Source organism: Onychostruthus taczanowskii, unplaced genomic scaffold (assembly GCF_017590055.1).
Source record: "Onychostruthus taczanowskii isolate IOZ18803 unplaced genomic scaffold, ASM1759005v1 scaffold2, whole genome shotgun sequence".
Classification (NCBI taxonomy): Eukaryota; Metazoa; Chordata; class Aves; order Passeriformes; family Passeridae; genus Onychostruthus; species Onychostruthus taczanowskii.
The window spans coordinates 2,603,039-2,629,530 of record NW_024499239.1 but is presented as its reverse complement, the minus strand read 5'-3'; the positions used below and the strand labels follow the sequence as shown (position 1 = coordinate 2,629,530).

Genomic DNA, 26,492 nt, shown 5'->3' with positions numbered 1-26,492 from the left:
GATGTAAAAATATTTTCCTTACTGTTTTTGAGCATCATGGGACGGCCCTTACCAGCTCTGTGAAATCCAAACACATAGTTTCCAAGGATTCATAATGTTATCGTTTTGGATTTTTAGTGGGCTTATATGGTGCTACCATTAAATAAATAAAAATTATGGTACTATAGAAATTTAGTGCATTTAGAGACTGGTAAAAGTGGTGACACTATTGTAATTCTGGGCTTAGCAGTAATATTAAGAACTATGTCTCCTAGCCCTTAACTATTTAAGTCAAGAGAATGATCCCTAATTATCTTACAATATTAAAGTCTAAGAAACTGCAGAAGATAAGAAGGATTTTTTTTTTTTCTGTAACTATGAAGTGAGATTTAAAAGTCCAGTACTTAACCTGGTCTGATTTTCACAAATCCTCAGCTTTTGTTTGAATTGCATTTGCAGTAATTAAACCCTTCAAGTTAACAGAATAAAATAATTTGCTTGCCATTTCCTCCCTATTAGTGCTACTGAAATTAGTGACACTAGTCTCTGAATATGATCTAGTGAATTAGATTCAGGTTGGTGGAATCTAGGTACTGACAATGGAGATACTCTCATGATCAGACACACAACAGCTATTTGTAGAACTGATTCAGTGAGTTTTGGTAAACTCATTTACCAAAGAATAACAAAGAATTACCATGGGGTAGGAAGAAGCCTGTATACATTAGAGTTTTCTATCTGCATATTCCAGCTTAGGTAGACTGCAGTAAAGTACACTTAAAATATTAATATTTTAAGCAAAATTTTATGTTCATATATCCACAAATGTCAAAGTCTGGATAATATTTTGCATTTATAATTATATTTGCATGGAAATCTCTGATCATTCTGTTTTTCAGTATCTTAACATGCACAAGCACATGCCATTTTAATTATTAAGCTTTTCTTAAAAGCAAAACAAAAATGAAGTTTGCAGTTTTATTTCAGTTGGGTTTTTCCAGGTGACTCATAGCCTTTTGAAGCTATGCAATAGACAGCCTAGGGTATATCACTGTCTGCTCCCACATACAGAAAAGACATGATGCAGTAACAATAGCATGTCTCACCAAAACTTATAAAGCCACCACAGAATGGAGTATACACATTTGTTTAAAAAATATACCCTAAATGGAAATAGTTATATAAATTTTTTAGCTTTGTTTTCCTTTGTCATAAACGAATGTTTTGTTGATAATAAGCTGAAAAGCCCCTCTTAATTTTAGAATCAATCCCTTACTTTTCTGGGTTAAAAACTGACTGATCTTACTATGATTTACACCTCAGAGAAATGAATGTTAGACGACTCCCAGTGCAACAAAATGACCTTGTTAATAAGATAATTCTTGAACAGATTTTTTTTTCAAATCTATATGTACATATATCTCATACTCTGTACTTAAAAAGGTCAAAAGTAACACTGTACATTTTTGTGAAAAGAATATCTACTGGTCGGATCTTTGAAAATTGCTTAAGTCAGCAGAGTAATACTTTTTCTATACCTATTATTTCTGCATATGTCCCTAAAGTAAACAATAGCCATCATCTCCCGTAAATGTGGTGAGGAATTAAAGGAATGGATACATTTTTGACTGAAGTTTTACTAACTTCTTTAAAAATAATACTTCTTTTCTATATGATGAAACACTAACATTACTATCTTAATATTTCCCTTATATTCCCCTATATAAAATAACCACAGAGCTGTTATGGTTTATTTACTCTTCACAAAGCTAGAAATAACTAAACATTTGCTACAATTTTAAAGAACCATTTTAGATGTGAGGTTTCTTAATGTTAAAAGAAATAAGTACTGTCACCATATTTTGTGACAAAAACATAAAACATCTTTAAAGGTCAGCATAGCTTTTGCATGAAATATGTCTGCAGAGAAAAAAAAAATTCTTTAGAAGGGAGAATGAGACTTTCGGAATAGTTAACTACAGAACAGCTGGCACAGATTAACATATGTCCTCATACAATCAAAATGTTTCTATTAGAGAACTTGAGATAACCAGCTTGAGAGTGTTTAAGTATTCTCCAGTATTTTTTTTCTCTGAATTTAATCAAGCATTATCTCATGAGGTATGACTGCATTATCCCAGAGGAATGAAAGAATTACCAACCCTACACTGTTATATATATATATATATATATATATATATTTAATATCAGGTTATTTGGCTTGATATTTATCTTGGTATAAGCCAACTTTTACTGACTTCACATACCATGACAAAATCAGCTCAGGGGAAGAAGGAAACGCGTGAAAACTCTGGCTATTGATTCACTAGTGCGGCCAAAAGAGTGAAACTACAGTCTCAGAAGCACACAGCAGAAATAGATGTCTGGAGAAAGGACCTGACTCAGGCCAGAGCCAGCCCTGAGACCAGCTGGAGTGACTTTCCAGGCCACCACCAGCTGGCCTCCCTAAAGAAGAGCTGGACTGAGAACACTCTGGACTTCAAGTGCATTCAAAGCATCTGATGGTGAGTGGTGCTGGAGTAGAGATTGCTCAATTTGAAGAGTAGGACATTTGTAATCTAAAAGTATTTCTTCCTGTACAGAAAGTTAATGTTGAAATGAATGTCACTACTATCAAACACATCCTTCTGCATAGGGGAGAAAGAAAAAAGCAAAATTGCTACAGAATTTAGAGTAAAATTGGAACTGCAGGTCCATCACCATTTTAGTTAAATCCTGCTTCCTCTAACTCAAGACAATACAAGACACAAATGACAATATGGCTGTTTCACTAAGTCAGTGAGTTTATCAACAGGAGCAAAATACCATTTGGCTCTTCTTTGTTTAAAATATGAGACAATAGATTTTATTATCAGGCTTAGGCAACTTGATGACTGTTGAAAAAATCTATTTTTTAGAAATAGATGATGAAATAACCCTGTGAAATAACCCACATTTTGCTAGCAACAAAATTAGGATTTCACCAATCTGTTTTGCATCCTTCTGCTATGTTTGCCACCCAGGGCAAACAGGAGAAGCCTTTTCATTCTACGACTTTATTTTTCTCATGTCCAGGGCACAGTTGCTTTGCAGATGTTTATGCTTAAGAAAATAAATATCTCTAAATGTGCAATTTCAATTGTTTAACAATTGAATTGTTATATTGATACAACCTCAAAAGAGGCTGAGTATTTATATTATTCCTGAAAAGAAGAGACATATAGAGAGCTGAAAGGAACTGCTTATACACAGAATGACAGAAAATGGCATTGGAAAATGCAATTTCCTCAAGTTACTCTATGAAGACCTCAGAGAGACAGAAAGCACAGGCGAATAAGTAAGGGCACGCCTGTAAGATATTTTACATGGAACTGCTAAATGTAATCGGATTTTAAATCACAGACACTGTAAAAACAGGAGATGTGTCCTCACTGGGAACAAACCATGAGGTTTAATACAGAATAGAAGGAAGTGCAACAAGCAGGAGTTATATTGCAGCTCTAAAAGATGTTAAGGCTCCTGGGGAACTTTCAGGTAATTGCAAAGTTCTTATTACAACATTTTTTTTCATCTTTAATACAGCTAAACTCACATTACACATGCCAAGGGAAAATATTAACTCTGTTTTAAAGATGTGAAAATGACAGGCAAGATAAGTATTTTCCCAAGGCTAAAGAAGAACTTGACCTAAGTAACAATGCTGAGTACCCTACTGTTTTGAACCCTGTTTCTCTGATCCACCCATGGAGTGGTAACATTTGAAAGTGCATTTAATGCACTGGTCAGTGGGGTAATGACTGTGTTTGCTATGATTTTGACTGCTGGGGATGTTTAATTACTGCTTTTTATGTTTCAGGCTCAGTTCTGACAGTGTAATCAAATTGGGGAAAAAAATAGAAATCAGAAGGGTTTTTTTTTGTATTTGTTGAATACATGTATTGTCTTGCTCCATTTAACAAGAGAAGTTTGGTTTTTTCATGTTTTCCCCTGCTCCCTTTATCACTAGAGATTTCCAAAGCAACTCTGTTTAGCTCTGTGTTTATCAGATTTTTTTTCTCCTTTTCCTTTCTGGGACAGGAAGCTGAGGGTTTTGACCTCATCTGCATCTTTCCCAGTGTCAGGAGGTGGTCTGTTCAAAAAGATTCCATGACACTGATCTCTTTCTGATTTATCAGATAGCTAGGCCAATAAATAGGTCTCTACTGTTTTTTCCACAGCTGTAAAATAACCAGTGGAGTCCTCTGAGAGCTAATTATCAAATCTTTTGAGTTTTTCTTTTAAGGAACAAGCATTATCTTTCTGGTTAGTAAATTCCATTGCAGTGTACTTTAGCAAAGACTGCCTAATTGTAGGAACTCTGGCTTACATGAGGCAGCTCATTTAAATAAAATGCTATGATCAGTTTTAGTAAATTTTTCTATGTCCTTTTATCAATATATATTGTCATAATCATGAAAGTTTTACTTGTTAAAACTGGAGATCTGTTCCTTAATAATTTCTCTGTCCTCCTATCAGTATATATTGTCATAGTCACAAAACCCTTTCTGTTTATAACTGTTTATAAACAGATTGTAGAGCAATTGTCATACCCAATGAATCTAGCAGGTGACAAAGAATATAATTCTTCTGTATGACTTATGTTGATGTGAGTGGTCAAGGTACAGTAGTAGGCAATAAATGGGCACCATTTCAGATTTGTAATTTTTTATTCATATCCTCCTCACCAATACACACATAGTTTTTGTGCTGCTGTGGCGAGTAGCCGTGTTCTGTCCCAGGTGAGGTTGTTCGTTTGACATTAGATATACAACCTGTCTGAAATATCCTCATCACTGTCTAGGAGGCATATTTTCTGGCTCTCTTAAATTGGGAAGGCTCCAGCAATTGCCAAGACAACTCTCTTTAAATATTTGGCAAAAATAGAAGTAATCAAAGCACTCCTAAAAGATCATATCATAGAATCATCGAATGGTTTGGAAGGGACCTTAGAGGATCATCTAGTTCCAACTCCTTTGCCATGGGCAGGGGCACCTTCCACTAGAACAGGCTGCTCAAAGCCACATCCAATCTGACCTTGAACACTTCCAGGGATGGGGAGTCCACAGCCTCTCTGGGCAGCCTCTTCCAGTACCTCATCACCCTTATATTAAAGAATTTCTTCCTCATGTCCAATCTAAACCTACACTCTTTCAATTTAAATCCACTCCCCTTACTATCACTACATGTTCTCGTAAAATATCTCCCTCTTGTAAAATATCTTCCCTGCACATCCCCTTCAGCTACTGGAAGGGTGTTACAGGGACTCCACTGTGCCTTCTCTTCTCCAGGCTGAATATTCCCAGCCCTCTCAGCCTGTCTTCACAGCAGGTGTTTCAGACCTTAGAGAATTTTCTTAGCTTCCTCTGGACATGCTCCAGTGGGTCTGTGTCCTTCTTATGTTGGGGAGTACTTATGTTGCATCCAGAAAGGGACGCAGTACTCCAGGTGGATATCTCATGGGAGGGGAGTAGAGGGGACAATCTCCTCCCTTGACCTGCTGGTCACACTTCTTTTGACGCAGCCCATGACACAGTTGGCTTTCTAGCCTGCAAGTGCTCATTGCTGGCTCATGTTTAGCTTCTTACCCACCAGCACTCCTAAGTCCTTCTCCTCAGGGCTGGTCTCATTCTCTGCTACCCTAAACTTGTTCTTGTGATTTCCCTGACCAAGGTTCAGGACCTAAGTTTCTGGCTACAAAAGGCCAGTCAATAGGCTGAAACTAAAACAATCTACAGAACATATCCAAACTACCTTTCTAATGTCTTTGTGATAGTTTCTGTACATTATATTATTTCAACTGAGATATTCCTTTTATAAGATACATATTTAATATTATTCTACTGACTACTTAAAATATACATAATAATAAAATAATTATTTTGCCTGAATGCTATGTTCTTAAAGCCCATTGAATACTGGAATTCAAGGAACTGCCAAGTCCTAACACCAGCTCTGTCTTTGACTGAGAATATGTAATTTCTCTGGTTCTATTCATTCATGCTTGTGCTGATATTGTTATCAGGAACTCTTCTCCCAGACTGCTAAATTTTCATTATGTTCCCTAAGTAACAAATAAAAAATTTCAGGGTGTTTACTGGAGAGTATGTGATAAATATTATGTACTGTTTTTAACAAAAAGCTTCTAAAAAGATTATTTCTTGCAATTCTTATGCTGCCTTTTAAAACACAAACAATACACAGTGGATATCATTTATACAGAATAGAAAAAACTAGAACAAATGACCACTTATCTTAGCTCCCTACAGAACACATGAAGCAATAAAATCACAGAACAACTGTTGCACACACTGCCAAAAATGATCAAAAAACCACTGCTACATAATATGGGTGCATACAACATGGGGACTCACAGAGAAAGGCAAAGTTTTATGCTTTGGTCATGGTAGGAAAGACAAATCTTACTATTTGCCATGGAGTAATGGGAATCACTCAAGCAGAGAATGAATAACAATGTTATCAAGTAGATGCCATAGATTCCTCTTGACACAGAGCCTCCTCATGCATTACTGAGTTAAGTCACACTCCACACTTTCTCTGCCTGTTGAAACTGTGGCCTGGGTGTAAATCCCAGCTGATGTTAAATAAGAAGGAACAATTCAAATTAGCCAAATGGCCCAAATTCAAAATACCCACTAAAACTACACTATACTATTACAGAGTCCTACACACAAGAGTTTTTTCCCTGTCTGTACAGAATTAAATTTCAAATTGAATCCAAGAGCTGTATACCAATGAATGAAATGTTAGGCTTCCCCACAGTAAACAAATAAAGATTCATCAAATACATTGTGCACAAACATTTCCTTTGCATTTTTGATTAGCACAGCCCCACACAACCCACCTCCAACTTCCTTGGGATGACCAGAGAGTACAGCAATTTCCAGAGTACTAGCTGATAAATTTCTCTTTTGTCTTGAAGAATTAGCAACAGTGCCAGGGAGAAAATCATCCCTATTTTCAGCTCTCTTAACACTTGGTCTTTAATATGTTCCAAGAGGGAAGAAATCCGTTCATTCTGTTTTAGTCTGCTTGTACACTTTCTATTCCCCCTGTACAGACAAACTTTACCTTTGATGCTCACAACTCCGTCCTTAGCGAAGATTGAAGTTAATATCAATGGCAATGGTGGGGATATTATTTGCTTTACTGTTGGGTCCTACCACCAAGGGCCTAGAGAAAGGAACCAAAGAGTTCCTTACTACTATAGGCACTATGAGCAAAATAAAGGTAATTTTGCCAGAGACAAAAAACCCCCACCAAAACTAGAAAAACAAATGAAAAAAGCCCTACCTAACAAACCCCAACAAAAACCAAACAACCCAAACCCTAGTACAAAAGACAGTCTTCTCACTACTTCTATTTCAAACAGACATTAAAAGCACTTTAGTGCTTATACTGTGTAATATATATTTCTTCACTCTTCACTGAGTTTATGTTTACATTAGATTCCCTGTCTACATTCCCAATGGTACATAGTTTTGCTTTCAAAAAAGTTTTATAATGAAGTGGAAAAGGACATTGTCTTGTAAAATGCTGGGAAATGCACATCAGGAGGATGCATTCATGGAGAGCTGAACAGCTGGCCAACAGAATGAACACATTACCACAAGACCACTGGGAATTAGTGAGAGAACTAGAAAGCACAAGTACAGGAGGAAAATATTCTTTACTAGTTTAACATTGCATCTGATATATTTGAGAAAGATAAAGCAAAACTTATAAAAGTCTCAAGAGACCGCCTAGTTTGTTTAGGGGCTAAATCTCTATTCTATAGATACAACTGTATATTCTTCTAGCAGGGAATATTTATCAAATTCACCTAAAAGTAAACTGATCTATTTTAAAAATCTGTCTGCAGAAGATTTTTTTTTGTGGTAGTCATTGTTCTCAAAATCATAACAATTACGTATCTTGCAACCAGTTTGTTCAGTGTGGAAGACAGAGTTTGACATTTTCACACTGTAAGTGATAGGAATGTAAAATCCTATGACTATGTCTTTCACTTCATACTTCTTGCACTGTGCAGATATAAATCTGCTACACTCGGGGGTACATTTGTTTTCCTAATATCTGAAAAAAATTCACTGACTATTGATAATTCCAAAATACATTTTTTCTTTGTGAGTCAATGCATTAGAGCTATAAAATCTGCCCTGCAGCTATCAAATCAGAGAGCGCACACTTAATCTCACCATCTGATATCACTCATCTCTCATGATTTATATCATGTCACTCAGCAAAGTCCCTTCAAAAGAACGCTCCTGGCCCAAACTAAAACATGACAATGCATATGTACCTTAACCCACTGGCACAAACCTAACTAAAACTTCGGTTTCCCTGAGAACTGCAAGTCACATTTTAAAGTTCAGGTTGTTGAAAAACATTCAGTTGAATGCTGATAACATAAGCTGTAATTTTCTCTTTTTTGCATTGTAGGTGGTTTAGCAGCAGCAGGAAAGAATACAGAATGGCTTAAAACTTATACCCATTCATTTTCACAATTATACAATTTTGATGAAACAACTGTATCTTACCTTACCACACACAGTCAAATATAAAAGTTATACAGATATCCAAAATAGATAGAATTAGACAGAATAAGTTTAAAATACAGATCTGAATTACCAGATTGAAGGATTTGGTAAGAATGTTAGTTAAAAAAAAAAAAAAGTTGCATATCGTAAAATGTTGCCAGTTCAGAGGCTCAGAATTATGAAAGCAAAAGCGTCTTTGATAAGCCTGTTTAGGATTAAGCACCTTCAGTCAAACACCCTGAACAGAGTGGCAGGGAAAAAAGGGAAAAATAGATAAGGCAGAAAGGCTGTTCAATTATAATAAGAATGGTAGATAGGGATTTTTAATTTTTTCAGCAAATCAGGCCTTTGAATTAAGAGGAAACTTTTGACAACTGCCTTGAACACCAAGCTTTCTAATCACATGAATATTATTTTGGTAGATGGGATAAAAAAATCCATCTAAGCATCAACTAAGAATCAGCCCCCATAGTTCTTGAGGATTCTTGATGTGCATTACAAACAAAAGTAAAATGTATCCACTAAATACATGAAAGAAAGAAATCAATGCAGAAGCAACAAACAGAAGTTAAGCTTGTGTGCTCTGACATCTGTTCCTGAACTCTTTTCTCTTTTTCTGTCTCCCATGAACTGTTTGCATTCGTTTCCAGCTGGTGTATTCATATGAATACTGAGAAGAGATATTCAGATTTATAGACAGGTTGCTTCATATTTTAAAGGGCAAGAATTACTTCAAGAATCAGTGGGGATATTTTTGGTGGTGACAAGTTTTATTATTTTCTAACTTTTTTCCCTCCCCCTGCAGTTGCAGAGCTGTGAAATTAAGGAAGTACATCTGTACTCAAAGTAAATAAATTTCTCAAGTGACTGTTTTTTTAAAAGTCAGTACTGTAATATTAATTAATAATGGAACTATAATTTAAAAACCTAATAAATTTTCAGCTATTAGGTCTATGAGGTCACGTCCCCCAGGTGACAAGCTTTAGCAACAGTAAGGTGACGTTGTTAGAGGTCACAATCAGAACTCAGAGTTTCACAGATGGTCTATTAACTGCCCTTCTGAGAGCACCAAAATTTCATAAGTTTTTACAACACTGCCTTAAAACAGAGGTCGGTGGAAACCATTGGGACGGAAAATCTGTTGCTATTTCAGTTGTGTATCTGGTAGATGGAAAATTTTTCAAGTCTACACAGATGGTAAATAAATTTCTGCTACATGAGGCAGTTCCTGGAATAAAGAAATTTTCTCAAATAACAAGTGCCAATTTTTTTTCAGCAAGACTTATTTTTAACTTTCCCAAGGACTTGTTGAGAGAGCTGGAGAAGTGTCCTTTCACCTTCAGAATCCTGGTCTAACTCCAGAAATAGCTTTTAATGTTGTTCTCAGCATAGATGAATTTTCTTTACACTCAAAAAGACATTTCAAAGCTAAGATCAAAGCTCCACAATTATATGTTGCTGCTAGTAAACGTTCCCTCTGAACATAGTGGCTAAAAAGTAAGAAATTTCTATTTAAACCCTAAGACAATCATCAGTGACTAACAGTGGTGACATTTAAAATGTCATTATTATGCTTCATGAGGCAATGCTGTTGACACAGGAGAGTTTGTCCTCCATGATCTAAGTGTAATGGAAAGGACTGAGAGAGAGACCAGAATTAGGGACAAAGTCACTGCAGACTCTACCCACTAAAGAAGCTGCAAAAAAACCACATAATATTTAGGACTGAGTACACATTTTAGGCAACTGAATGAATGCTGGACTAGCATTTGAGAGTGCTTGGGACCACTCTCCCCTCATACCAAAGTGGAACAGAGTAATGGAAGTCACTCACCTGTTTCACCAAAAACTTCATATTTCCTTCCTAACCTCTGCATGTGACTACAGAGCTCTGCTTGGCTGATGCTTTGAAATCAAACCCTGTGAAATGGTGACACTTGCAAGGAATAAAATACACATTATTTTCATGTCACCAAGTAATCTTTCCCTTATATGCACATAAGCTCCAAATGGCTAAAATTCTCAATATTTCACTCAGGTTTGTACATTAAGTGGGGGAAAAAACCCAAAAACAACAAAGCATTTGTGAAAAGGCAAGAGTAGAGGGAAGAATCAATGTTCTTAACAGCCTGACTAGAAGACTCTGGATGAAAAAGGAATTTTTTTTTTGTATCTGACTGAGAGTATGGATGAACTAGAGAAAAAAAAAATTATGGACATTCTAATCTAAGGCTTCACAAGACAGCAAAATTCAGGAATATATGTATTTCTTCTGAATGCAATTAAAACTGGTTGTCATAACTATTCATGGGCATCTGTCTGCAAAAGCACAACCCATTGATTTAAAACATATCTTAGAAAAGAAGCCGCAGTAAAAATGAAAGCACAACATTTCTAAAAGCTTAATAAAATATTTGTGAAATGTGATAAATTATGAGTCCTGAAAAAGACTTATGCACAAGAATATTGATCAAGGTGCTACGAGGTATTAATATAGAAGGTATTAATATAGAAGAACTTCCAAAATTATCTTTGATACTAGTAACATTGAAAAAGACCTGGGAACAGAGTGGTTCACTGGGAGTTATTTTCATGAACTGAGAAATCTTTGTGTAATTAAGAGTTGAATTCTCATTTTACATAGAAAATCAATCGTTTTTCACATCTTTATTTTCTAGTCTTATCCCACCTCTAAGACAGTGAAAAAAGACAGGTTTTGAGAGACAATATCTTCTTTATTTACTCTCTGGCAATTTTGCTTTCTATAAAAAGCCAAAACAGTATAGTGCTCATACCACTTGATGATCTTGTCATCATCTACCAAGCAGTAGAGCATTTGTAAAGAGGTGAGTTTAACATGCTGGAACAAATTCAGTACATGTATTGAGGTGTAATATGCACATAGAATCACTATTAAATCTGTGTGAGATAAATACAATTTGGCATTTGTCAGAAGAAAAGTGTTTTTTAGGAAATCTGGGTGTAGGAAAGTAGTTTGATTTAGATTACCAAAGTTTAGCTTCTGACTGTGCTTTTTCATTTTCAGTGTAATGAATGTGTCAGCTTTTAAAATATTTTGAAGCTAAAATTACATGCAACACAAGCCATGAGCTTTAGCACTGCTGAATTTTTTCATGGTTTCATATCAAACAGCCATGAATCACATATCAATGATTGGTAGTGCATGCAAACGACCTTATTTTTTTAAGAAGGTCGAGGATAACACCCAAGAGATTAAAATACATAGTGCAAGATTATAATCAGCTCCTTTAAGATCTTTTCTGTTGGACAGATGAGATAATATGTTATCAAAATATTCAGGATATTCAAATAGAATCCTTTGTTTAATTGGATGTTCTGTGTGAAAAAAATAGGAAGGAGGCAACTTAGAGAAAAGGATAAACAGACTTCTGTTTAACATAAATACATATTGTGTTTGCTCTTCTAAGCCTTAGATAAGGTGAGAGTGCAAAGACAGTGCCAAACTTCAGATATGACAGTTATTGCTGTAGTATGGAAGGATGTCTTCATGTTACAGTGAGCCAATTCCTCATTAGCGTTGTGTGCATATGCCAAGTTCTTATGCCCATTGTTGTAAAAGCCTTAGACATCAGCTGTGACAGTTATGAAAAGCAGCGAGGATCTGGTATACATTTGCCACACATTTACCTCAGTGCACACAGATGCTCACACATGCATTGCTGCCTAGATTTTTTTCAAAGGAGGAAGAATATCCCTCTGAATTTGAATTCATAACCATTTTTGGCCATATCCACTGGAGCTTGGAATAGCTTTTGGCAGCAGAAGCAGTATTGTTTCATTTTGTAAAGCCATATTCAATACCTCATGTGTATTTTCTGTGGCATAAGCCTCCTTGCCTTTACAAACCTCTTATGGCACCTTTGAGAGACAGCAGTAAAAGGAAATAAGTGTGAGCGACACATTTTAGGTGTTTTAATCATAAGTACTATTATGGTGGGAAGAAAAAAACCAACAACTATCCAAACTATCCAAAAAACCCCAACAAAAAACCCCAACCAAAAATAAAACACCAAGAAAAGAATCCCCCAATAAGCTCTGCAGATGGCTTCCGCCTTGCTGCAGTTCAGCTCACAAGAGAGGTTCTCTTTGTTCTCTCTTAACTATTGCATGGGAATTGGTCGGATGCCTGTGGACTAACCCACCACCAAATTTCCATGGTCAAGTACTCCTTGACAGCAGTGGCAAAGACTACACTGCTGTAAAGCCTCAGCTCCCGGAGCTGGCCAGAGTAAGCTGTTCTTCCCTGTCTCTTTCTTTGACACAGCAACACAAAAACCTTTTACTTTTAGCACAGGTCCTGTCTGTTGTAAACAGTTGTGCTTAAAAAACCTGTTCTGCCACTGCTATGGCATCAAAGGCTCTCTAATATAGGCAGCAGTGCTCTAGTACTGTCTTCTCTAATTACTGCTGTAAGTACTGTTTTTGGATGTTTTTTTGAGCTGTGCCTCTTAGATCTCTCTGTTTTCACTTGAAGGTTAATTCAAAGTGAGTGTTATGCTTGTGAAAGTATGAGAGGAACAGCTACAGGAAACAAATTCCTTTTCTAAATTTTTTTTTATTTAACCAACAGAAAAGTGTGTTGTGGACAGTGATGTCATTTAATCCAGGGTGTTTTGTCCAAGTGTCTTAACTCCAATTCCCGTTTGTTAAAGGCTTTGTGTACTATTCATTACTTCCAAAACTGCTTACCTCAAAAATTTGATGTTAATTAAAAATCTGGTGGCATTTTAGCGAGTGGTCATTGGCCGATTTAACATGACCTACCACTGACTATTTACAGAGTGCAGACAGTAAATAATTGGCCAGTAAGGAGTTTTTAAAAATTCATTTTAAAAATAAACCAAAAAATGTTTCAGAAGTTTTCTTTCAATCAGTACTGCAGAACTTGTCAAAACTAGAAATCTCTGAGTACACACTGCAAGAAACTAAAACTCTCTAGACTGGTCCCTAGAAGCATGCAGATGATTTTGGTGAAGCAGTAGTGTGTGACTACAAACTGCTTATAAATACAAATACTTTCATGACCATTTTAGGTAGCTCAGCTCCAAGCATAATTTGATGTGCAACAGTCTCTTGGTTTGCAGTCTAGACAACACTGCCTTGGGAATTTATTGCTGAACGCTGTCACAAAAATGTGCCAAAGTAAAATTTGCATAAAGGTTATACTGTATTGGCCTGGCAATCATCCCATCCTGTTCTGAACTTGTTTTAAATACTTTTCACATTGTTTGAAATACATCATATTTCAGTCCAAACATAAAGGAAGTCTGTCGGAAAGCATTCTTTAGCTTCCCAGATGGAGATAATATTTATGATACATATTTTTGTGAAAGTAATAAAGAAAATTCGTGGTCATGTTACCACAATAATAGGAGTGCTTTAAGACCACTTCTACTAATTACCATAGAAAATACATATAATTTAAAAAATGTAAATTCGACTGAAACAGTCCATTTATATTTTTGAACCACATTTTCATTATTAAATGTTAAATTTAGAAAGCAAGTTTTCACTGCAGAAAAGAGAAACAAATATTCATGACAGCCAAGAAGGTTTCATTTTTTTTTCAAAGTAATCCTACTATTTGTTTTGCTTCACTTGCATCTCTTGCCAGATTCTTCCCAATGCCTTCAAAACCATGACCATTTAATAGCAATGTGCAAATGCAGCAAATTCCTTGTGGTGAAGCAACTGTGTATTTCAGTAATAATTGCCCACTGTACTAATACTACATACTGTAGCTCTGAGTTGTGGGTGGGAGTTAACCTTTCAAAAAAACTGTTGTGGCTTAAGAGCTCTCATCAATTTTTGATGGTGCTCACATTCACATTATGAATTTGGATAAACAGATCCATGCTCTTCTCTAAAACCTTTAGAAAGTTTGAAAATCTTTAAAAAAACCTATATAAAGTTTGAAAATTATATAAGATGCATAAATGGAACAAAACCAAATTCAAATTTCACACCTGATAAAATAGATTTCACTGTTTGAAAGATCATATTTTAAAAGAGATAATCACATTTCCAATATTTGCACTTGCCATTGTCCTTTACAAAACTTAGAAAAAAAAAGTCCTAGATGCCAAGATTATATTATCTATCTCTGTATATGAAAATGAAGCTACTCTGGCATAAGTGCATGTCTGAATTGTACAGGAAATATAGTTAGAGGACTACATGATTTGAAGGGAATTTTACTATGATATTACATTTATAGTAGCTAGTTTCTGTTGTCTCTAAAGTTACAAAGTATTATAACACCGGAGTTCAGCAAGGCGGTTAAGCACACTCCAAGAACACAGTAGTTCCACTTACATCCATTAATTCTTTTTCAATGTCTAGATCTAAGCAGCTGGGAGTTGGTCTTCCATGACCATAATGAAGCACAGAAACCTTTGTCTTTAACAACCATCCAAATAACATTCATGACTGTCTACACTTTCAGAATCTCTAATGATCATTATGACTTTAAAGGACAGTTTTCTTCCCTGGTTGTTGGATTCCTCCACTAGAATATTTGCAAGATGACTATCTTTAAAAATACTTAGTGGGAAAACAAACTGTGAGAAGTGACTGCATTTATTTATCATATTTTGCACAGGAATAATTAAAGATAATTTACTTGGAAAATCACCAACTTTTAAAGCTGCCATCTAACTCTGACTGACACATGTTGGCATACTGCATCTCAGAGAAAAGTAAATTTAATTCCCAGTTGCAAAATCAGAATACAACAAAATGCATGTTTCCATTTTTCATTAGTATTTCCTACATTTCTACTGTTTTTATTCTTGCTTTTTATCTTCTATGCTTTTTTTTCCTATGTTGATCTATCCAAATTATTGTTGCTGTGCAGCCTTAACAAGACTACATCCTACTGCTTATGTAGCAATAGTAGAGGCTGGATCCCTATGAAACCACCTTCTATAAAACAGAAATTACAAAACCAGTGTAAGAATCTTTAAAACGAAATTTAGAAAAATGTAAAAAAGAACAAATCATTAAATTATCACAATTCAAAAGAGACAGAATTGAGGAAAAGGGAGATTAAGACTTTGGAGAGACATACTGGTAATAGGGCTGGAAACTCCAGTATACAAACAGCAGTGAAATAAGAAAAATACCTGCTCACAACAAGATCATATTACTTTTAAGTGCTCAGTTGAAAAGGATCATGTAATGAGAATAGATGGCACAGAAAGAGTTGCAAAGAAAATGTCAGTAAAACAGGTACCTCTTATGGCTTTTTGGTGAAGCTTTCCTACTACCTCTCCCACCTACCTCACTGTGAGCTAGCAAGCAAAGCTCCATAAGTTTCCTGTGAAATTAGTTTATGGTGATGCAAACAGAAACTCCTGGAAGAGCCTAACTTCCTAACTTGCCCCAAAAATCATAGTCTTAGCATTGTGAAACAAAACATAATTCTGATTGTAATGGAAGAGAGTCAGCCTTCACATCTCATGGACATGCATAATAATCAAGAGGCAAATATGGATAGAAAAGTCTGAATTCAAATAAATAATTTTTTTGCTTTCTCACATTAATATAATTAAAATTGTTGAAATAAAGAAATAAAATATATTGCAAAAGTACAGGAAATGTAAAACCGTGTTTTAAAAACTCACAGCTTTCCCGTGGGGAAATGGCACTGTTCCAAAGATATGCATCATTCCATAACCTTCTACCCAGGTCTCTTCTGACAATTTCTGCCAGTCTCCTGTTAATCTTACTCTTTAATTAATTTTTGTCTTATTGACACTTGCAGTCCTTATGCTGACATTGGCTGTGTCCTTAAGCATCCCTTGCAAATCACACAGTATTTGATCTAGAAATCTGGATTAAAGTAGCTACAATAATAAAGAGCATTAGGAATACCCCTGACTCTTTTATTCTCTGGCCTTGCAAGAATGACTTTGAGATTACATTATCTTTTTGAAACTGGAAAGCTTCTAAGCAGACTGCCATGAGGAACTACACCGTCCTACGGGAGAGAAATGAACAGTATACAGTTTATGTAGCTGTTTTCTTCCTATTTATGTTGAATGATCTTTAGGAACAAAATCTAAGAGGAGGGGATGGTGGAAGAACAATGAAATATACAGAACAAGCCAAGATTTGTTTTGTAAGTGGAGTTTGTTAATGTTTCACTTTTTTAAAATTTCATGGATTTTTATTCAAACTATTTAGAGCCAGATTTTACAATGTTGATTTTCTACTCCTTTACTGATCCATCATTTAAAAGAGCTGTCTGAGCCTTATTTCAAAAATTGCATTTACAAAATACTGATTATCACTGGCTGCAACAGCACAACTGTAATTGTGCTTGGGAAGTGAGAGGGGACAACTTACTGGGAAACTATAGGAATCAACTCACCTTTTTATGCTGAAAAAAGTTGTTCTTTTTTGTGTTGAAAAAGAACTGAAATTAATTTTTTAGAGTTCTGCTGCATTTGTGAACCTTCTCAATATGCCCCAGCAGAGATTTTCCTGTCTTTGCCTAAGCTTGATGCGATGAGGAATTGGAGAAAATATAAAATGGAGTACACACAAAAATTTGACAGATTCTGTATGAGATAATGGCCATTTTCTTACATTTACAAATCAGTGCATAATATTTAAATAGTCGCCTTTTGTGGGTATTCTCTTAATAGTTGGTGTTCTTCTAGTTTGGTACAAAACTGTTTGCTAAAAGCTCTGTTGCTTTTTACATATGAACATACATGTGAGCTGTTTTGATACCCCAAGCACTACAGTTTGCTCTTCAGTTCCAAATATTATTTAATGTACAATTCTGTAAAGTAACTATTTTAAAATCTAAATTTATTTAACCCAGGAAAGCATACAGAAGGGTCTAGCTGGTTTATCCACAAACAGTTAATCCGTTTATGTTTCTGCTACTCAGAACCATTAATAAGGATAAATTTCATGTTGTGGATGAACTGAATTGATTATCAAATCAGGAACAACAGGAAAGCTTGATTATTTTGTATCTTTCAATTAGACCTAATATCATTAACTTCTCACAATTAAATTCAGGTCCTTCCTATTTCCGAGCCTTAGGAAGTCTTTCTGAGAAAGCAAAGGCAAAGAGGGTGCTGTGCTTTGAACATTTGAACCCTGTTGACTTGAGGGAGCAAAGAATGCTGCAACAGCTGGACGTGTTTGCAAAAAGCATCTTCAGTGTCAGTACATCCATCATGACTAAAGCAATTTACTGCAATGGACTTAGTGCTGGTCAAAGATGCTAAACTTTAAGCCCTTAAGCCCTCGAACCTGCATCCATCTGCAGAGCAAGCATATCAGATCCACACTGTCTCTCACCTCAGCTCTGGTTTGAAGACAGCCGATCTAAAGATAAGAGGGAAGGTCATGCTCTATTGCCACAATTAAAAACAGTTTAAAATATGTTAACGAGGAACAGATTTGAAAAAGCATTTGGTACTAGCAAGAGCAGAAGTTTACTCCAAGGTCCTAAGTTTTAACTGTCATGAAAATGCCTGAAGATCAGCACCTTTCTATGATCACCCAAGGTGCTACCTGAAGATTTGGGTGCCCAAATACCTGTAGCAATTAATTTCCTTTTGTGCGTTTTCCCATATTCTGACCTTTACGGTCACATGATTGTGTGCAACTATAATTGACACTGAGCATTAATCAGACAGTGGTGTGTTTTAGGCCTTAACTGCACTGCTTGAACTACTGACCTTGAGAGAAAAGGTTTTATATACCATTCCCAATCCCTTAAGTCTTCCTGTCACTGCAAAGCAAATACTTGGCTTTTATGGATGGATTCAGTTTCAAGTCTGCAGTTTTTCTAATGTTTTCTTAAAATTACAAAAGTGGCTTTCAGGGGAAGTTTGTAAACATAGGCACATTTTTCATTACACACTATTACCAACACAGACAGGCTTTTGTAAAATAGTGCATGGGTATATATAAGTGAGAAAATCCCTTATGAAGGAATGTTGCTTGTAGAAGTGTCCTGTGAACGTAGAGATAAATAATACCACAAACAATAGCAGATCATATGTTTTCCCTTTTGCTATTCATGTTACAGTGGTTGGCAAAGATTTCTACAACCAAAGTAGAATGAGGACTCCTTGAGATTTACAGACTCCACCCCCTTTTACATTACACACAATTTTGCAGTTGTTGCAGCTCAAACTTCCTTGAAGAAGCTCTTTGTTTTGCTCCTTTTTATGCTCATCTCCTTCCTTAGTTTTTCTCACTATTGTCTCTGTGGAATTTTTATAATTTGTCCTTTAGAATATTTAATGGCACAAACACAAATCATACATACATTCTTAAATACTATTCCCATGAGTCTACATTCAAAAGATGAGTATGTGACCTTAAAACAAGATCCAAGGAGATACATGGAAACTAGCATCAAATCAGAGCTATTAAAAACTGTAGCATGCTTCATCTTGCTATGTGAAATGTACACATCAATATCAACAGCAATACTTAAAAAAAAAAGTAAAGCAGCTGAGAAATTATTATAATAGTCAATTAGTTCTCAACTACAATGTCAGTTTGGGTAATTTTCTGTTTTTTAAACTTGAACCATTTTCATTAGCATTTCTGGTACTGGTAGTCATATTTTTGTTTCTTGCTTGTAACTCTGGGCTATTCTTATGGTGAGATAGTTGAACAGTTACTGCATTAACTGTGATTGCATAAACTACCAAGAGAAGACTGGCTTTGAGGGCTTCTCAAACCATTGGCAAAACTTGCTTACATCTTCTTACCATGTTAACCTAATGTTACTATTTCCAAAGAGTCTACACAAGGAAGCAACAGCCAGCAGCTCAGGATGCTGTGTGGGCGTAAAGTACTTCAGATATGTGAATTTGTGCTTCAGTGAAACGGCTACTGAGGCACTGCAGCTGACAGATGAAACCCACACAATTAAAAGAAACCAGATGTAAAAAAAAAAAAACTCAGACAAAAGAAGCTGGATGATGTCAAATAAAAAAGGCAGAGAGAAGTAAACAATTACAAATTGGTTATTAGCTAGAATAAGCAGCGTAACTGGGAAAGCCAGACTTTAAGATAAATTCCATAGTGCTACAATCAGCACATCTCTGTCCATTAAAGCCAATGGGAGTTTTATTGCCAAGGAATCTCTCCATTAAAATTTTGTAATGATACCCTTCCTTACTCGGTAAAGACAGTGAAACCCTCCGGTTGCTTTAAAATTACAAAATATTGTTTCAGAGTCAGCAATACTTGTTTTTGCAAGAACATATGCTCATGGGGCTGAGTTAAAGACCAAAGAACTACAGCAAAACATTTCCACTCTTTTTTCTCTCTTTTAAAATCTTGTTGCACTTTTCCCTTGTACTTTCTTTTTCAACAAGGCTTCCAAACCCCTGGACACAATAAGTTTTCCTAAGAGGAATCAAATAACGATAGAAGCAGGAAAAAAAAAAAAAAAAAAAAAAAAAAAAAAAAAAGAAGACATGTACTCATTTATCCTTGAACAGCATATACAAAATATATAAAATAATATATGTAAAGTGAATATAAGGTACTATCCAAATTCGTAGCTCAGCTGTTTTCAGACCTTAAAAAAAGATCCTAAAATTTAGTTGTTGTATAGACATATTTGTCCTGAAACTGTTTGAACCTGATAAATTAATGAAAAAAATCACTTTTTCTCTCCAGTTAATTAGGCACAGTATCACCATCATCAGAAACTGGGGGAAAATATTTGAAAAGCGCTCTACAAGCATCCTACCTTTCTTTTGCGCAGTTTCACTTGGTTGTCTGAATATTCGTGTGTGGCCAAATGATTCCTTACATGTAAACACTGAATGTCTTCTGCTGAACTGACATTTGAAAGGCATTTGTTTTCAGGGGCCACTTGAGGTTCTGTGAAACCACTTTTATCCAGACCATTTTCCACTGTCGGGATGCAAGAGCAGGGAGGAGATTGCATAAGGCCGTTGCTGGGTTGCACTGCTGAGCAGAGCTGCCCATCACTGCTGGTGTATGATTCAGAAGAAATCCCACTCTCTACCACATTGCACTCAGACTTTCCAAACCCATCTTTGAAAGCATCAGATTTCCGGCGCTGTTGTGCAATTACAGCAGTATGAAGCAGCTGCTTCCCAGACATAATAACTTCTTTCACATTTGGAGAATTGATACAATTTTCCTTCTCTACATCTACTACTTCATTTAAGACTTCATGATTACAAAGCTCCAGGCTTTGGCCAATACTGCCACAAACATCTTCTTCTTGCCTCTCCTCTTTAGGAACTGTGTCACAGCCAGGCTCCTCACTTATATCTCCACTGATTCCAGATGATTCAGCTACCTTGTTACCCTCTATTATTGGTACCATCTGTGTCAAGGAGCCTGCTCCATTTAAGCTGTGCCCTTCATCTATGGGTTCGCTTCCTACAGCAGTGATGTGGTAATTAACACTCTCCAGGCTGAGTGCAGAATAGTCATCATTGTCATCAGACACATGGACTAGAGTTTCTGTGCTCGCCTCCAGAAAATGTTCCTCGTCCTCATGGTTATCATTTTCATCCACCTCCTTTGAAACATTTCCCAGCTGCTTTTCAGGGAAGCCAGTCACCTCTCCACTATAGCAGCACTCTGGAAACGAAGCACATTTTTCTTTCCGGTCCATGCTCAAAACCTCATCTTTTTCCATACTTGTCTGCAAGTTATCAGCTACAAGTCCGTGACGACATGCTGTATTATACTCCACAGGCTCCAAAGCCAATCCCATCCACTGGGTCACATGCTCTTCCCAGCTTTTCTTTCTGATTGCTAGAGACATGTCATAACAGTTCAGCAGCAGACTGCAATGTACCTTCCACAGAGGACCAGAGGAGATGTCATGGCTGCTGTGCACTGCTCCTGAGGGAGAGAAGGTTTCATCATTTTAACATCTGCAAGAAATAAAAAAAGGCTGTGTTATTGAATGAACTCCAAATAAAAAAAAAGAGAAGGGAAGGAACAGTTTAAACAAAAGTGTAAAACAAGATAAGACTGTGGGACCAGAAGGACAGGAATTTTAAAGACTGTTTTGTTTAAAGTTTTAATACTTTTCATACAAAACTCGACGGCACTCATAATTCAGTATAACATTTTTTTCTGATTACTTTCCAATATCAAGTAAACAAAAATGGTATAAACAGACACATGGACAAGCAAGTAGCTCCAGAGCCAAAATTTTACAACAAGCTCCTCTTAACAGTGTCTCTCATAAGATAATAATTTCAATGGGTATAAATTACATTATAACTTATAGTTGCTTTGTAACTTTATTTCTTCCTCATCCACAGATACCTGTGAAGTGCAGACTTCTGGCTGTTTACCAAAGAGGTAGAGAACAATTGAAGGTTTTTCCAAATTCACCAAATGTATAAACTACTTATCTTCTGAATATCTTTGGCCCATTCAGTGGCTCTAATTTTTATTGTTACTATTCATTCTCTTCAGGCCAAGTTGTAAGTACAAGTGTTACATGAAATGAGTAAATCAGTTGTTGTGTAGTAATAAAAAAAATAAATCATAGAATCATAGATAAGCTTGGTTTTGAAGGGGGCTTTAAAAGTCATGTAGTCCTACCCTCTAAAATACAACACTTGGAAAACCACTTTAAGTTTTTGGTGTAATTCCTCATTCAAACAGGTTATAAAGCCTGAACTCTGCCACACCCCCCTTGCTGAATATATTCATGATCTTCTAATGTAAGGAATGGAGAAAACTGCTATTTGGAACAGGGCTCCCCAGAAGGGAAGACTGTGAGCCAGTGTGGTTGGCTGTAGCTTTGCTACTCACCTGGACTGCCTGGCTCTGCCAGAGGCCACTGTCCCTTCTTGGCTTTCTGTGTGGGAATTTTCACTGACTGCTGCATTAGGCATTCTGTATGATGGCATTTGAGATAATACATTAATCTTGTGTCATTGCATGTGTATATTAGCACAAAGAAAAGATCCCATATTAATATATGAATTATAAAATAAAATTTACAAGTTCATTGTCAAAGAAGAAAACAAAACTTCTGGCTCATAAATGTTAGAAGTTCAAGGAGCAGACACTTCTACTTTTCACTCCCTACACAAGAACTGTCAGCACTTAGCATGGATCTGGTTATTGATTTCAGCAATAAAGAAGATTAAGTAGTGAGTTTGTTCTGGGTCATTTCAGTCCACTAAGGCAAATTCTGATTGCCCACCAGGCCACAAAGCTGCCTTGACAAATCACATGCCTGAAAGTATAAAAGTATTTATCTTGAAAGAAATGCAGAATTATGCCTGGGCAACTGAACCTCCATGAATTATGCCTTGACAAACTGACTTTCAGGATAGGCTTGTACACAGTCCTAGATCTTTAACCTTCTTGAAGGAATGGCAAACTTCATTTCACATTCACATTTTCCACCTCTGTGGAGACTCTGCTTAAAAAGAACATATATTCATAGAGTATATGAAATTCCATGCACATGTCATTAGTGTGTGGGAGGCTGAGCAAAATGGAAAATAACACACAGAGCCAGGCCAAAAAAATTATCTGCTTTCAGTGACAAATTTTAGTAGTAAAAAGTTAATACAATTTTATTATTCTCTCTTCTTTCCTGACAAAATATGGGATGAACCCTAAATATTAAAATCTAAAGTCAATTTGTTGTGTAAATTGTAGCACATTCTTATTCTGAGTTCATCTTTATTTCTAAGTATTCGTGGTCCAAAATTACCAGAGTGAGCAATCAATAGTGATAATGCTTTTAACTTCTGCTGCACCTTTTGCTGAAGGACACTAAAGGCCCTCAATTAAAATAATTTTACAGCCATGACAGTGTTTTGTTTTGGTCTTTGAAAAGAGGCATGTTTAGTAGAAAGTGGTCAATGATTTCTACTGTCCTTCATGAGCAATGTTTAGGGTTGCATGTGAGTGCAACTCCTTTGCAGATTCCCTTTTCTTCCCCTACTAGAACAGTATCCTCATCTACTTTAGAGAAAATTAAACATGGTTGCTACAGCCATATAGGGACATTTCTGGCAACAATCAATAGAGACAGTAGAAGTTAAGAGTTCAAAGCTAAAAAATGCAACTTCCTAAGGGCATACATGCATCCACCTACCTAATCAATGCACAGAAGGCAGGCTCCCAGAGAGTTAATGAGAGTGTGTTAATCTTGCTGCTGCTACATGGACTTACAGAAGTGGGAGAACAGATCTGTTGCTGGTTTGATTTTTTATTTTTTGGATGTGGTGAGTCATATTTCATGGGGGATGAAAACCAAATTTTACTTTAGGAACCTTTCTGTTTTACTTGCATTATCACTAGTTTTGTCTGCCTCATAGACTGCTGAAAAAAATATTAAACAGAGAAATTTAAAATACTTTTCTTGAAATGCATGACAAATAAATACATGGCATGGGCACTTTTATTGTTCACTAACAAATGAGTGTGTATTAGCACTTAATATGAAAATCTACAGTACATATGTCACCTCCCCAGGCAGCTTCACCAACAGTTCCTGAAATCCCCTCATTTCCATGGCTCATGAAGGAGCTCAGAGCTTGGTGACAGCTTACTTTTCTTCTGCTCCCTCTCCACTCCTCAAAGACTGTGTTAAGTAATTCAGCTCAGAAATTATTTTCGTGCTCTAATTGCTCGACACTTAAGGGCTGAGAAGAAAATTTCTTTCTTTTCTACGTGTTTGTTCAGGACAACTTATTTCCTTCCACTCACATGCAAGCACATAAGCTGTGCCTTGGAGGGTTCACTGCTCCAGACCTCTGGAAGAGATTGTTTGCCAGAGAACCAAGTGCACTGCCACTTTGCAGAAGGAAGCATTCCTGCCTTGATCACTGCTTTTCTGCTGTTGCTACTAATTTTTTTCTTGACATGCAGCATCTTTTACCATCTGAGAAATGCCCCTCTCAAGTCCATTTCTATGTTTGCCCAAGAGAAGAAGCAACCCCCTTTCTCACTTTTTATTCTTGCCATGTCACAACTAGAAACCTTTATATCTGAACTCTGCGTAATTTTGAGACTGTCAGATGAACCATTATCAGTCTGCTGAAATGTTTTGCAGAGTGAAAACATCTTTTCTTCTGATCAAAACATCTATCAATATGATGTTCAATATCAATATGAGACTCTCCACTCACCTGCTATAATTCAGACATATTTTGCTTTACTTTTCAACAGCACTGTTTGGTATTGCTATTAACTATTAACTTTCTGAAGAACAAAAGTTTGAAACAAAAATACAAAGGATAAAAATTCTGGGCAAAATTTCTTGATCCTGAGTTTGAATTGAGGAATATTGGCAACATTGACCCATTAGGTAATTCTTGACTTATAGAAAGTGAATCTGAGCAGTGGGTCATCATGCTGCAGCAGAAGCCCATTCAAGAGCCCTCTAGGATGCTCCACATTGTTTACAAAACTAGATGTTAATTTAGATGGATTTTGTAATAATTTACTCCCTATCTCACTGTAAAATATAGTGTTAATGAAAAGTAGGACAAACCCTTAGATTGGTTTATTTTTGGAAACTTTATGTCTGGTCTCACAGAACTGAGTGACTTTACATCTCATAAAGCAGAAAATGATGATGAACTGATAGGCTCTCTTATAATTAGACTGTCTAACATTTTCCTTCAGTTAGGATTCCTGTGATTTTTTTTTTCAGAAAAATTAATATTAAACTGCTTGCAGCAGGCTTTCAAAACACAGAAGGAGAATTTCTTTTTTTCTCGTGAAATTCCATTAGGATTTGACTGTGCTACACATTTTTCAAGATATGTTTTACCTTCTCTTGCTTCCCTCCTCAAGGAAAAAATGACATTTCACAAGAACTATCCTTACACAGACCCAATACTAGGACTGACACCTGTGAAAGCTGTATCGAGAAGAACTGAGTCTTGGAGCTAGAGGGAGAATGGAAAGGGAAGGACAGACACTTGAATATCTGGAACTGTGGCTGCGCAGACCTGTCTGAGTAGCCTCCCTTCTGGGGCTTAGGACAGGACACATAAACATCCCAGTTACAAGAATGCAAGGGCACACAACCAGGGCTCTCTGGTCCTACATCTTGTCCCTTAGACTTCCAGGACATGGGAGAGGGTCCCTGTTTTTCCCAGAGTGGAAAAAAGAGATAAGGAGAAAAACATGGGGCCATGCAGCACCAGAAGCCACCACACAAGCTGAGCAGTGAACCCCAAGCCATTAGGAGGAAAGGACTACGGCAAAAGCAGGCCTAAGTAGGACACTGCTGTGCAGGACACCTGGTGGCATCTCTGTATGGCCAAAGCAAGCACTGCCACTGACCCAGGTGGGACATGTCTGTTGTCATCTCCACCAGTTCCTCCATTCTGACAATTCATTGCACCATATTTGACTGCCACCTTGCAATAAATAGAAAAGCTTTGGAATGAAGGAATTTGCAGAGAACACAGGACAGCTTACAAAGTCTGTGGCAGGAAAGTTTCTGAGAGGGCAACCCAGGCAGTACAGCCCCATCATCATGCCAGTGTAATTTAATTTTTACTAATGTTTTACATGGGATGCAAACAGTTTCTTAAAAACAAAAACAAAAACAAAACAGGCAAAGCATTAGCTTATGAGCGTAAACAAAGATGAAAGACTGTTTCATTACATTTTTTACATAGCAGGAGTATGTAAGCAATGGAGATCAAGCAGAAATATTTATTTTGTTATCATTATTTTATCTTCATTGGTCTGTGACCTCAGTCAGCAAACTTTGTTTAAGGAAGTCTAAGTGAACAGGGTCTGTTTCCTATAAACTCATCTCACATCTCCTGGTCTGGCTTGCATACAGCTCTTTCAGTAACACCATACCAATCTCTGACACAGAATGTTGTTTACAAATAATTT

At 36.4% G+C, this 26,492-nt stretch overlaps 1 protein-coding gene across 5 annotated transcripts in view; it reads right to left on the bottom strand.

The window, feature by feature from the left end:
* Positions 1-26,492, bottom strand: part of DLC1 (DLC1 Rho GTPase activating protein) — a 245,481-nt gene that overhangs the window by 175,951 nt on the left and 43,038 nt on the right. For 4 of the 5 annotated variants that reach the window (XM_041402661.1, XM_041402662.1, XM_041402659.1 and 1 more), the window contains one exon: positions 20,359-21,526. In XM_041402661.1, coding sequence (XP_041258595.1) covers positions 20,359-21,414 — 1,056 coding nt within the window. In that variant the 5' untranslated portion in view covers positions 21,415-21,526. Of the gene's footprint in view, positions 1-20,358; positions 21,527-22,421; positions 22,506-26,492 lie in introns of all 5 variants that reach the window. The other variant, XM_041402658.1, reaches the window with a different exon arrangement.